Genomic DNA, 13,546 nt, shown 5'->3' with positions numbered 1-13,546 from the left:
AGTTCGCTCAAGTACACGACCAAGGAGATCACCCTGAGCCTGAAGCAGGCTGAAGAAGATGGCCGCTCTTACCCCGTGGAGTGGATCATCATCGATCCCGAGGGCTTCACAGGTGCCAGGAGCAGCAGCTCCTGGGTGGCCAGGCTCCCCTGGACACCCGCCCACAGATATAGTCACAGAGCTGCACGTGTGTGTACATACACGGGGACATGGTCACACCGGTACACAGACGTGCAGGTGGACACAGACCCTTCCCAGTCTGGACAGGGTCCCTGGGGTCGATCTGGCCGACGGATGAGGGGATGGTTTAGTTTTCCCATCCCCAGAGGGCCCAGGGGGTGGTTGGGGCTTTGGCTGTCATCTGATGTGTGTGCCGCGTGTCTTCCACTTGGTGTGTATGCCGCCCCCTCCCAACGCCCGCCCGCCCCCATCTGTGACCAGGCTCAGACCTTTTATGGGGCCCAACCACTTGCCCCTGTCTGTCAGAAGAGACCCGCATCCAGCTCGTCCCAAGGCTGGTATATCATGGCAGGGGTAGTGATTCCTCTGACTGCTTTGTTATTCCCCAAGGCTCTTATTTGAACCACATATGGCCTCAGCTTTTATTTTTCCCAAGGAGAAAAAAAATCCATCCCAGAGGAAAACTTTGCCCTTGTAGCGTGAAATGTTCATCCCAAGCCCCAGGGAAAGACACCCACAAACAGAACATGACCCCTCCTCTGTGTCCCCACCCCCAGCCCCCTTAGGACACTGCAGACAGGCCTGGCTAAGCCCCTGGGCCGGCTCAGTCCCTGCTAGCCCCCCATCCTGCACCAAGCCTCTCCTTGGCCACCTTGCCCAGCCTGACCCCAAGGCGTCCACATGTCTCCCTCAGAGAACGGGGAATGGGAGATAGTGCACCGGCCAGCCAGGGTCAACGTGGACCCCAGTGTGCCGCTGGACAGTCCTAACCGCCAGGACGTCACCTTCTACCTCATTATCCGCCGCAAGCCGCTCTTCTACGTCATCAACATCCTGGTGCCCTGTGTGCTCATCTCTTTCATGATCAACTTGGTCTTCTACCTGCCAGCCGACTGTGAGCCCAGCACCCGGCACCCCCTCCTCAAGGGCCCCTAAGCTTGGCCGCCCCAGCCCTGCCCCTCAATTTCCCCGGGAGCCACTTGGCTGGGGGGCGGTCACCACTCCTGGGGTTCCCTGCCCAGGGTCCTGCATGCAGAGCACGTGGCCTGTCAGCGGAAGGGCTCTGTGTCCCTGTGGGACATCCCTTAAGCAGACAAGGCCCCAGGGAGTCCCATCCCTCTTGGACCTCACTTCTGCCTCTCATGCTGGGCTTCCCAAAGACCCTAGGGAGAACACTAGAGTCTCCCTCTGCTGGGGAGAGATTGGCTGCAGAGCCAATGGGTGGATCACAGGGTCTCTAGGAAGCCAGGGCAGGGGGCATACAATCTATACTCACCTGATTCTAGAAGGTATCATGTCACATGTCATCTGTGGTCACTTGGCTCCAGAACATTTATTATGAGCAGGGCATGGTGAGTGCCAGAGACAAATATGATCCAGCCCTGACCCTGGCAGACAGGGTGGAAAATACAGGATTGGGAGTACAGCCTGGGGGTGGTGGGGTGGGAACCAGAGCCAGGCTGTGAGGCACACTGCAGATGAAGAAGGGGCAGTGGGGCGGGGGCCCAGGGGTCTGTGACCATGAGGCCCACGCCCAGCACTTCTCAGGGGATCAGATGGGCAGGGCAGGGAGGTGCTGGGCTGGGGTCTGGGAGGACATCCTGGGGCTTCTACGCGGGGCAGGACACAGCAGATCTGTGGTCTAGGAGAGCTGAGTGGCAGGCAATTGGCTGACGAGGATGGCAAGTGTTCCTTGAGCTCTCACCCACTGCCAGGCAGAGTCGGAGCATTTAAGACATACTCTCACTCTATCCTCCCAGCATTTAACAGTTGAGGAATGTGAGGCACAGAGAGGTTAGGCCGCTTGTCCAAGGTCACCTAGCAATAAGGAGAAAGATGGATGGGAACCCAAGCGCTCTAGCTCCTGAGCCCTGGGCACCAAGGCATTGTGGACAGTAGTGCAGGGGTCACCGTGCGACCCTCCAGGCTCCGGGCCAGAGGTCATAGCTAAGGACAGGCTCCCGCAGGTGGTGAGAAGACATCCATGGCCATCTCGGTGCTCCTGGCCCAGTCTGTCTTCCTGCTGCTTATCTCCAAGCGGCTGCCAGCCACGTCCATGGCCATCCCCCTCATCGGCAAGTGAGCAGCCCTCCCCGACCGCCCACCCCTACCCTACCCTACCACTCCCCACCCTGGGCAGGGGCTCCAGACTGTACCTGCGCCTACAGGTTCCTGCTCTTTGGCATGGTGCTGGTGACCATGGTCGTGGTGATCTGTGTCATCGTGCTCAACATTCACTTCCGCACACCCAGCACCCACGTGCTGTCTGAGCCGGTGAAGAAGGTGAGGGCTCAGTAGCCAAAAGTTGGAGATTGTCCAGTGCCTTTCTGCAGCGGAATGCGCGAGGCTCATGCGTACACACGCACGGGCACGCGGGGGTGGTACCCGGGGGTGGTACCCGGCGGCGGTGGAGCGCATGCATACATGCACTGCTTCTCGACTCGCCCCAGGCTGAATGTTACCCAGAAGTCAGACTTTAAAGAGACTGCAAGATTTCCTTTCTGTGAAGTTCAAGGACAGACAAAACCAGTCTTTAGTGCTAGAAGTCAGGGTGTGGTGATTCCCACTGGGGCTGCGTAGGAATTGATGGCGGCCAGGCAGGAAAGAGGGGAGCTTCTCTGGTGGCTCAGATAAATAATCTGTGCCCACAGTGCAGGAGACCTAGGTTCGATCCCTGGGTCGGGAAGATCCCCTGGAGGAGGGCATGGCAACCCACTCCAGTATTATCGCCTGGAGAATGCCATGGACTGAGGAGCCTGGGGGGTTACAGCCAGTAGGGTCTCAAAGAGTCAAACAGGACTGAGCAGCTCACACACAACACAGGCAGGAGGGAACATCTTAGAAAAGTTCTTATCTGAGAGGTGTTTACACAGCGAAATGCTTCTGAAGAATTTCTCCCGGCTATACGAGGACAGTTTGTTGATTCTATTGTGTATTGGTATACCTCGATTCAAAACACGGTGAGAACTGTGGGGGCAGGGTCCCCAGGAGGGGTACTGTCCTTGCCTCTTGGCCTCTGCAGGGCTGCCTGGTTGTTTGGGGACAGCTGAGGGGGGTCGTTTAGCAACTTTTCTGGTCTTAGCTCAGCAGTCAGGGCATTTTTCTGACTTTTTGTTTTTCACCCGGAATTCATTTTCAACCAATGAGTTAGTTCTTCTCTATGCTGAGTAATAAGGGAGAACTGGAAGCAACCTAAGGAGTCCATCAGTTAGGGATCGGGGGGATAAATGATGGATTGGGGAACACCTTGTGGCAGCCGGGAGTGGAGCCCCGATATTTGGATGAGTGAAGGTGATCCACTTTGTATGATGGCCCCTCTGACCTGCCCAGCTCTTCCTGGAGACCCTTCCCGAGATCCTGCACATGTCCCGTCCGGCAGAGGACGGGCCCAGCCCCGGGACCCTGATCCGGAGAAGCAGCTCCCTGGGCTACATCTCCAAGGCAGAGGAGTACTTCTCACTCAAGTCCCGAAGTGACCTCATGTTTGAGAAGCAGTCAGAGCGGCATGGGCTGGCCCGGCGCCTCACCATGGCACGTGAGTCTCCAGTGGCTTGGAGGTTGGCCCATCCGTGGGACGTGGGGTAAGGGCAGGCCTCATGCCCACCTTTGGCCTGGTGTCCACAGGCCGGCCTCCAGCAGGCTCAGAGCAGGCCCAGCAGGAGCTCTTCAGTGAGCTGAAGCCAGCTGTGGATGGGGCCAACTTCATTGTCAACCACATGAAGGACCAGAACAATTACAATGAGGTGAGTAGCCACGGTGTTGCCATGTACAGGTGTTCCAGTAGTGCACTAATCAAGCATATCCTATCTTAAGGGGGCACAGCTCCCCTCTGAGATACCTGCCAACTTAGATGAAGGAGTGAATGGTGAGTGCAGATTCCAGGGCTGTAAGGGAGTGGGAGTCCCTGCTTATAACCTCATAGCAGTGTGTGTGGCCAGGCACACACTCAGGTATACATGCAAATGCATAGCTCTGCCCTGTTGGGGCCATACTCTGGACCTCCCTTAAGGTCCCTTCTTTCTCCTAGCTGCCAATCACTTTCTGTCCCTGCTCAACTCCAAGTCTGAAACTCCAGACAAAGCCAGACACTTAAAAGCCTGCCTTATATGGTTGTTCAATATTGTACGTGTGCGTATGTGCTAAGTCGCTTCAGTCATGTCCGACTCTGTTATCCTATGGACGGTAGCCCTCCACAGTCTCCTCTGTCCATAGGATTCTCCAGGCAAGAATACTGGAGTGGGCTGCCATGCCCTCCTCCAAGGGATCTTCCTGACCCAAGGATCGAACCCGGGTCTCTTAGGTCTCCTGCATTGGTAGGCAGGTTCTTTACCCCTAGTGTATACAACCTGTAAAAATTCTCTCTTGAGATAGGGGCACTTTTTTCAGTTCACATACAGGCTTGTGGCAGCACTGCGTGGCTGGGGGGAGGCCACGGCCCTGCTCTCTGTCTCCTGAACAGATAGGACAACCAGCCCTGCCAGTTGCTGGGGAGCAGGGGGAGGGGGCTGGGTATTTGCTGCAGACACGCCAGCATCTCCCATCTGCTGCAAGCCGGAGGTAGCCCCCACAGCTATGCCAAGGCCGTGCGTCTGTCACCAGGCCCCAGCTTGGGGTGGGAGTCTGTGGTCTGGGGGCCCTTCTCACCCCACTGTCTCTTACCCTTGGCCCCAGGAGAAGGACTGCTGGAACCGGGTTGCTCGCACCGTGGACCGACTCTGCCTGTTCGTGGTGACACCCATCATGGTGGTGGGCACAGCCTGGATCTTCCTGCAGGGCGCCTACAACCAGCCTCCGCCCCAGCCTTTCCCTGGGGACCCCTTCTCCTACCTCGAGAAGGACAAGCGCTTCATCTAGAGCCCCTGGCCCAGCCCAGCAACCAAGGCCGTTTCTGGGAGTAGCGGGGAGGGGGTTGGCCTGAAAGGGATGGGCCTGCAGGGGGTCGGGGTGGGGCGGGTAGCTGTGTGGATAGGGGCCTCTGAGAGACCACCAGCTCTTCCTGGGGTGGCTGTATCTTGGCCCTGAGACCCGAACCCAGTTGGTCCTTGCAAGGCTGGGGCAGAGACAGCTGAGGTCCAGGATTGGAGGGGAGCCCATGTCTCAACGGTGGTTCTTTTGCAAATAAAACCAGGACCCCCTGGAGAAGGTCTGAGCGTGGACATTGGCTGGGGGTGGGGCAAGGTGACTTGTGGGGAGGCAGGGGGCTGGCTTGGGCTTCCCAGGTGGCGCTAGTGATTAAGAACCCACCTGCCAGTGCAGGAGATGCAAGAGGCGTGAGTTAATCCCTGGGCTGGGAAGATCCTCTGGAAAAGGGCATGGCAGCCTACTCCAGGATTCTTGCCTAGAAAATCCCCATGGACAGGGGAGCCTGGCAGGCTACAGTCCATAGTGTTGCAAACAGTCAGACAGGACTGAGCAACTTAGCACACATGCCCGCAGTGGGCTGGCTTAGGGACCAGGAAGTTTGCACTGGAGCCGGCCTATTGGACCATTCTGTGAGGGGTCAGAGAGACAGAGGCATCTTCTAGCCTCCCCCTCCCCCTGGTGGGGGGTGGAGCAGGTGGGATCCTGGACCTTTCCTCCCCTGCTCCTCCAGCACCCCCCTTGCCAACCCCTAAGCCTTGGGCATCTGAGGCCCCACCTGGAGCCGAGTTTGGGGCTGCTTCTGTTTCCAGGTCTTCTAAGGAAGGAGTTTCTTGGCAGGCTCGGGAGCCTCAGGACTGCAGAATGGCCTTCCCCAGGCTTTTAAGCCTCCGCCACTCTCTCTGGGTCCCTCTGGGAAGCTGAGGGTGGGGGTGGAAAGGTCAGGTTCAGCATCCACAGAAGCCGGAGGTCAGCCTGTCCAGCTCAGGTCAGACACACCATCTGAAAGCCTCGGGACTCAGCTATCGCCCCAGGGACGGGGGCTTATTCCTCCTCCCAAAGTAGGGTTGTCAAGGTAAGACTTGGGACGTACATATACTAAAAAAAAAAAGATGATTCATTGTCTACCTGAAATTCAAATTTAACTAGGAACACTGTATTTTATTTTGCTACATCTGACTAAATCTGACAACTCTACCCCAAAGGAAGCCCCCACCAATCCTATCCCAAGGGCCAAATTCTTTGAGGATGTGGTTCTGTGTGGTCACCTACCTCCAGGGTGGCCCGGGGACCCCCACCTCCTGGTACTCACACCTTGTGTGGCGCCTCCCGCACGGTGCTGAGATTGGTCTCTGCGACCCGTAGACTGAGGCGGAAGTGATAGGGTGTCACTTCTGAGGGTACATAGTGAAAGACATCACAGCACATTCTCGCTTGCTTGCTCTTACACCCTCACTCATGGTCAGCTAGCTCTCTGACTTTGGGGAAGCCGGCTGGCATGATAAGCAGCCCCGTGGAGAGGTCCACGTGGCAAGGAACTGAGGCCTCCAGCCAACAGCCTTGTGAGTGACTCGGAAGTGGATCCTCTGGCCTCGGGGGCCTCTTCGGTCACAGTGGAGCCTTCAGATGAACCCGAAAGTCTCTGAGCCAGAACCACCCACTCAACTGCTCCTGGATTCCTGACCCTCAGAAACTGTGTGAGACAGTAAACGTCTGTAGTGTCGAGAGACAACGTTTGGGGGTTGTTCATTACGCTAGCAGTGTGACCTTGGGCCAACCACCCCTCACCTCTCAGCTGCAGATTTCTTATCTGCAAAGTGTGTCTTAAGTCTGGCTCATGAGGTGTTCTGAAGATCAAATTTGCTAGTAGGAGTCATGTTACATGTGTCCTGCAAATTTAAGCGGTGGCTATTTATCTCATTCCTCATTTGTGGGCCTCAGTCACTGAGAATGGGCCCCTGGGAGCTCACAGGGGCCTTCTACATCCAGGCCTGGCGTGGTGACTGAGAGGGGACTGAGGCAGGTTGGAAAACCTGATTCTTCACCTCCTTGATGTGCAGGCTTGAGACTCACAGCTGAGCCCGCAGCTGAGAGGGAATCAGTGACCTCATGAGCTCAGGTATATAGAAGGAAAGATGTTTAATCTTTCCATGGAACTGAAAAGAAGAGAAATCATTTTAAATCAAAACTGACCCTACTTACTTCTGCTGTCCAATACGAACCTTCCAAAAATTCAAGGTACACATCTTTAGTTTTTTTCCCCCTCTCAATAGGAAAACTAGCTTAGACTTACACCTTTCAGATGAGCAGGGAGTCTGGGTCTTCCCTGGAGTTGGCCACCAACTCGGGAAGGGTCTCTGTCTCACTCAGAGAGATGCTTAAGTAGTGTATGTGTGCTCAATCATGTCTGCCTCTGTGACCTGATGGACTGCAACCCTCCAGGCTCCTCTGTCCATGGTAATTCTCCAGGCAAGAATACTGGAGTGAGTTGCCAGTCCAGAGGATCTTCCCAACCTAGGGACCGAACCCGTCTCTGGCGTCTCTTGCATTGCAGGCAATGCTTTACCACTGAGCCACCTGGGAAGCCCACGCAGAGATGTGTGAGGGTGGAAAGGCTGAAACCAGATCCCTCGACCACTGTTGTTGCTTCTCTTTGCCACATGGTGGCTCTGTTTGCAGCAAGTCTTACACAATCCAATAGCAAGGCTTCAGTGTGTCAAGCCTGCTCAGATGCCTGGCTATAACCTTCTAGAGGAGAAGTTAAGTGAAAGTCGTTCAGTCATGTCCGACTCCTTGCGACCCCATGGACTATATAATATGTGAATTCTCCAGGCCAGAGTACTGGAGTGGGTTGCCTTCCCAACCCAGGGATCGAACCCAGGTCTCCCACATTGCAGGCGGATTCTTTACCAGCTGAGCCACAACCCTCAAATGCCCCTCCCGACTAAGGATGCCTCTTGAGCAGGTTCCCAGGGTCACAGTGGGTCCCCCAACAACACCCACTTGCCCAGTACTCCAGCCCCAGGGTGCTGTCAGGACTGGTTCACCCTCCAGGTGACATGGAACCCCATCTCCTTCCCTCCCCAGGAAGTGGCACCCATAGGAGACCAGCTTCCCATGAAGCCAGAGGGAGTCCCTACGCACTTTCCCCAGGCCAGCACAGCTACTCACCCCTCTCTCAAAGGGCGATAAATCCATCAGGAAAATGTGCCGGCCTGTGCCGGAACAGAAAATCCCCAAGACTCATGGTTTAAACATCAAGGTTTCCTCTTTCTCATATGGGAAGAATCTTGAGACAGCAGCTGCTTCCCCATCTCAGCTGCCCCACAAAGCTATGAGGGACCCGGCTCTGTGCTCTCTGCCCAGCCCTCTCTCCTTCACGTGCTGATTTTGTCCTCCAGCCTGAAGCCTCAGGTAGCACCTTGACTGCCACAGCTCCATATTTCACATCATCTTCAAGGCAGGAAAGGGGTCAGCCTTTTCTGACCCTTTTAACAGGAAGAAAAAGCTGAAACCGCTCAGCTGACTTCAGCAGACACCCCATTGGTCAAGAGGTCATCACATGGCTGCCCCACCTGCAAAGGAGCCTGGGAAATGAACATTTTGCATTTCAGGCCTCTGGAGGAGTAGGTGGCACAGTTGTTAGACAGCGAGTGAGGACTACAAGAGGCTTTCTCTTAATGGGTTCCAAGCTGTTGTTCCCTGATCCTGGGAAAGATTGAAGGCAGGAGGAGAAGGGGACGACAGAGGATGAGATGGCTAGATGGCATCACCGACTCAATGGACATGAGTTTGAGTAAACTCCGGGAGTTGATGATAGACAGGGAGGCCTGGCATGCTGCAGCCCATGGGGTCGCAAAGAGTCGGACACGACTGAGCGACTGAACTGAAGCTGTTGTTGTTTAATCTCTAAGTTATGTCTGCTTATTTGCAACCCCATGGACTGTGGCCCGCCAAGATCCTCTGTCCATGAGATTTCTAAGGTAAGAATACTGGAGTGGGTTGCCATTTCCTTCTCCAAGGGATCTTCCTGACCCAGGGATTGAACCCAAGTCTCCTGCACTGGCAGGTGAGTTCTTTACCACTGAGCTGCCAGGGAAGTCCAATGGTTCCCATACCCCGACCTTAACACATCCAGGGCAGAAACTGCCACTCCTCAGATATGCCACAAGATCACCAAGGAGACCTCCCAGAGCCGAGAGAAGGGAAGAAACCGGGAGTTAAAATCTGCATCCAGAAGAAGGAGGTACAGTTCCTACCAGAAGGAAGTCACTCTCCAGAGTGTTCCTTTTCCTTCCCAGACACTTGTAGAGAAGAAAGTCAGAAGTGTCAAGAATCAGCTGACCATCTATGCCTGGGGGTGGTGGAGGAGGGTGGGCAGTAGGTGGTCCATGATTATGGGGAAGAAGCCATTAATGATCTTTGGCAAAGCATCATCTTGGAGGTGAGCGGAGAGGAGGAGGTGGGCTTCCCAGGTGGTACTAGTGGTAAAGAACCCGCCTGCCAATGCAGGAGACCTAAGAGACATGGATTCGATCCCTGGGTCGGGAATATCCCCTGGAGAAAAGGCACAACCCACTCCGGTATTCTTGCCTGGAGAATCCCATGGACAGAGGAGCTTGGGGGGCTACAGTCCATAGGATCACAGAGTCAGACATGACTGTAGCAACTTAGCACAGCACAGAGAAGAGGAGAGGTACTGCTTTGCAAAACAGGTGATGGAATTGAGTCGGGGGGGGGCGCGGGGGCAAAGTGGGGAAAAGGAGCCATTGGCTTGGTAAACTCCAGGGGAAGTGGGCTACACACCTAGATGCGTGGTGAGAGGGAAGCTTTTCAGGTTGGGGGCAGGGTCTTCCAGGAAAACCGAGCGCAGGGCCCAGAGCAGGACCAAATGAGAGATCGAGGTAGTTCAGGGAAGGCAGGGGCAACTGCTGTTACTCCCCAACCCCAAAGTCCTGGCAAGGACAGGAGGGCCTTGTGGCCCGATGCAGGGGGCTGGGGTCTGAGCCAACCTCACCTGGATCTCCAAGGACGGGGCACGTGGGCTGACTTCTGCTTCACAGTCACACATTGAAATGGCCAAAGACGCCGTTCACTCAGGGGGAGGGAGACACATCCTCTGATGGTGCCTTCTCTCCAGCTCTCAGAGACCTCCCCCACCCTTCCCCCAGCGTGCATAAGGGTGGGCGGCACGTCTGGGAACCTGCCCACCTACTGGGTCATGCTGAGCTGTCTGCTGGGAATAGCCGGTCAGAAGACAGGTGGTCACTGGCAGCAGGGCCCTCGGTGCCTAGATCAGCCTCAGCCCGCCCTCCCGCTGACTACAATCCACAGTGTGGATGGGGCTGGTTTTCTGGCTCCTCTTGGTTGGTTGGTTAAGTTGCTAAGTCATGTCTGACTCTAGTGGACCCCATGGATTGTAGCCCGATAGGCTCCTCTGTCCATGGGGATTCTCCAGGCAAGAATACTGGAGTGGGTTGCCATTTCCTCCTCCAGGGGATCTTCCCCACCCAGGGATCGAACCCAGGTCTCCTGCATTGCAGGCAGATTCTTTACCGACTGAGCTATAAGGGAAGCCTTTTTGGGCCCTCTGGGTCACCTCATCAGACTCTACAGGGGCCACTGCCTTCATCCTGCCTGCCCCCACCTTGGACCATGAGTTCCCATGAGCAGTTCAGGCTTATCCCTGGGTCCCCCTGGCCTCGCTATGTCCCCCCACAAGCTGGGGACTCCATGAATGGATGATTTCACAGATGCTGAGGCCCCACTAAGGAGCCCCTACTCAGGAACTGTCCTATTTCTTAGGGCCTGCATCCCAAATCGTCCTTGGTCCCTCTTCCTTTAAAGTTCACCAGACCTGAGTTCCCTGCCTCAGAGACTGGGGGACCCCAACACCTGGTGCTCTCATTTATGTTCAGGTTTGGGGACCTCAACCATGTGACACAGAAACTGAAGCACCAAACATGTTTACCCATCGGCCTTCCCACCTCCCCAAATCCTGACCAAGCTGGAGGGAGCAGGAGGAGGGAGCGCCAATCAGGACCCTTCCTCAGCGCTTCGCCTTTCCGTCCCATGCTCATCTATCCCCAGCTGTGTCCTCAGCCCCCAGCCGGAACAAGGACAGAGGACTGGGTCAACTGAGCCTGAGAGTGGGGACAGAGGCCGGACGGTCTGGGCAGATGGAGCCCCTCTGTCCTCCCCAGCCTGGGTAATCTGAGCCCGGCATTGTGTCCACCCGGGGACAGCTGACAGCGCTGTGGTCAGACAGCTGGCGGGGTTGGGCTGGGCTGGCCAGGGTGGCTTGGGGTGGGAGAATGTGGGCTGTTACATGAGCCCCGGAGGCTGCACCCCCAGCCCCGGGGGGGAACTGCAGTCCCACGCCGTCCCTACGGAGAACTGTGGCACCATGTGCGGGGGCCAGAGGCCACTGTTCCTTCTGCCGCTGCTGGCTGTCTGCTTGGGTGTGGACACAGCGGGTCCTCCTGGGGAGGCCGGGACCAGGAGCCCAAGGACTCAGGGGACGGAGGGTCTGGGGAGGGGTGCTACCGAGGCCTGTCCCCCACCCCCCAACTCTCCACTTCTCCATGTCCCCTGCTCCCGTGGCCCGCCCCCGCCCTGATCTGCCCCAGAGGCCGTGTCCCAGGCTCTCACCGCTGTTTGCTCCAGGGGCCGAGGGCCGGAACCAGGAGGAGCGTCTGCTCGGGGACCTGATGCAAGGCTACAACCCCCACCTGAGACCCGCTGAGCACGATTCGGACGTGGTCAATGTCAGCCTGAAGCTCACGCTTACCAACCTCATCTCCCTGGTGAGCACAGGCCTGTGTGTGTGTGTTGGGGGTGGGGGCAGGGATGGCAGCCCACTGCTCCCCCGGGACCCCGCTGGGGAGTGAAGGGGTGGCTCCAGCAGGCAGGAACAGGCAGGGCCCACAGGGGAGAGAGAGAGGGCTTGGGCAGCCCACCAGGGAGCTGGCCACCTCCCAGGGGGGCTGCCCAAGAGGCTGGGGTCTTGTAGGGATGTCTGGGGAGTCAGTCCATGATGGGGACTTTGTCCTCTGTTCTGCACCCCTAGAATGAGCGAGAGGAGGCCCTCACCACCAACGTCTGGATAGAAATGGTAAGAAGCTGCTAGACTGCCTTCCTCCTTCCATCAGCTCCACTCTAGGCCCCCGAGGCCCCTTAGAGCTGCCTGTTTCCCTCTCACCCCATCCTGCCTCTTCTGCGTTCCCTGCCCTGGGAGGGGGCCCGGGTCCTGGGGGCAGGATGGGGTCTGGCAGCCCCTCCCCCTGCAGCAGTGGTGTGACTACCGGCTTCGCTGGGACCCTCGAGACTACGGCGGCCTGTGGGTGCTGCGGGTGCCATCCACCATGGTGTGGCGGCCAGACATCGTGCTGGAGAACAAGTGAGGAGGGGGCCCGGGCAGGGCAGGGCCCACAGGACAAGGGGGCCTCCGGGAAAGAGACAGGTGAACAGAGGGTGCAGCTGGGGCCCCTGAGGGCGCCAGGGCATGGGGACTAAGGGTGGGGCCCGGGAACCAGCAGCACTGATCCAACCCCGGCTCCACCGCCTCAGGGCTGGGGCGCCTGGGTGGCTGCTCTCCCCACTACCGTGGGTACAAGGACAGCTCCCTCGGGAGGCACAGGACAAGCGGGGAGCTTAACTACTGTCGGTCGTGGTCATGACCCGTATGGAGGAGAGCTGGGGTGGGTGTTGCTGGGAGGTTGTTGGAGGAGGCAGTGGTCCCCGAGGCTGGGGTAGCGGGGGACCAGGCAGGGGCATGGTGGCTGGGAAGGGTTGGTGTCCCGGGGCCCCATCCACTCGGGGCAGAGGACTGGTCAGGGTTGTGGGGGGGGGGTCTCAGTCTAGCAGGGACTGTCGGGGCGCGGGCCCCCAGCCCCACGCCCTGGCCTGTCCGCAGCGTGGACGGCGTGTTCGAGGTGGCCCTCTACTGCAACGTGCTCGTGTCTCCCGATGGCTGTGTGTACTGGCTGCCGCCGGCCATCTTCCGCTCCTCCTGCCCCGTCTCTGTCACCTTCTTCCCCTTCGACTGGCAGAACTGCTCCCTCATCTTCCAGTGAGGAGACCCATGCATGGGGGTGGGGGGTTCTCCGAGCGGATCAAAGAGGGGTCCTGGCCAGGTGGGGATCTGAGGCTTCCGGCCAGGGGTGGGGAGCCGGGCTCCACCTCTCTGGGGCCCAGACATCTGGAGATGCCCACGACCCTCCCTGCTAAGCCCCAGACCCCTCACTCATTCTCCTTCACTGCCTCAGTTTCCCCGCCAAAGACAGCCATCAGGGACTGCCGTGGGTGGGCGAGAAGGCACATGCATGCCCATGACACATGTGCACAGACCCATGCACACACACTTTAGATCACTGCACCCTCAGACCCACGGAGAGGCCAGGGCTATCTCAGTGTCCTCCTCCATCAATGGGGGGACGGCGGTCTGTGGGAGGGGTTCCCTATATTTTAGAGAAGCAGTCTTTTTTTTTTTTTTTTTAAATAAGGG

At 57.5% G+C, this 13,546-nt stretch overlaps 2 protein-coding genes across 2 annotated transcripts in view; both read left to right on the top strand.

Moving 5' to 3' along the window:
* CHRND (cholinergic receptor, nicotinic, delta (muscle)) overlaps positions 1-5,317 on the top strand; it is a 7,360-nt gene extending 2,043 nt beyond the window's left edge. Inside the window, exons 6-12 of the mRNA XM_010836955.1 lie at positions 3-112; positions 875-1,075; positions 2,148-2,259; positions 2,349-2,463; positions 3,511-3,715; positions 3,805-3,923; positions 4,852-5,317. Of these exons, the coding sequence (XP_010835257.1) occupies positions 3-112; positions 875-1,075; positions 2,148-2,259; positions 2,349-2,463; positions 3,511-3,715; positions 3,805-3,923; positions 4,852-5,034 (1,045 nt within the window). The 3' untranslated portion in view covers positions 5,035-5,317. The remainder of the gene's footprint in view (positions 1-2; positions 113-874; positions 1,076-2,147; positions 2,260-2,348; positions 2,464-3,510; positions 3,716-3,804; positions 3,924-4,851) is intronic.
* Positions 5,318-11,411: 6,094 nt separating this feature from the next.
* The window catches only part of CHRNG (cholinergic receptor, nicotinic, gamma (muscle)), a 5,633-nt gene continuing 3,498 nt past the window's right edge, over positions 11,412-13,546 (top strand). Inside the window, exons 1-5 of the mRNA XM_010836954.1 lie at positions 11,412-11,501; positions 11,707-11,846; positions 12,110-12,154; positions 12,330-12,439; positions 12,956-13,111. Coding sequence (XP_010835256.1) covers positions 11,447-11,501; positions 11,707-11,846; positions 12,110-12,154; positions 12,330-12,439; positions 12,956-13,111 — 506 coding nt within the window. The 5' untranslated portion in view covers positions 11,412-11,446. The remainder of the gene's footprint in view (positions 11,502-11,706; positions 11,847-12,109; positions 12,155-12,329; positions 12,440-12,955; positions 13,112-13,546) is intronic.

Source organism: Bison bison, unplaced genomic scaffold (assembly GCF_000754665.1).
Source record: "Bison bison bison isolate TAMUID 2011002044 unplaced genomic scaffold, Bison_UMD1.0 scf7180017864068, whole genome shotgun sequence".
NCBI lineage: Eukaryota > Metazoa > Chordata > Mammalia > Artiodactyla > Bovidae > Bison > Bison bison.
This window is presented reverse-complemented; position numbering and strand designations above follow the sequence as displayed.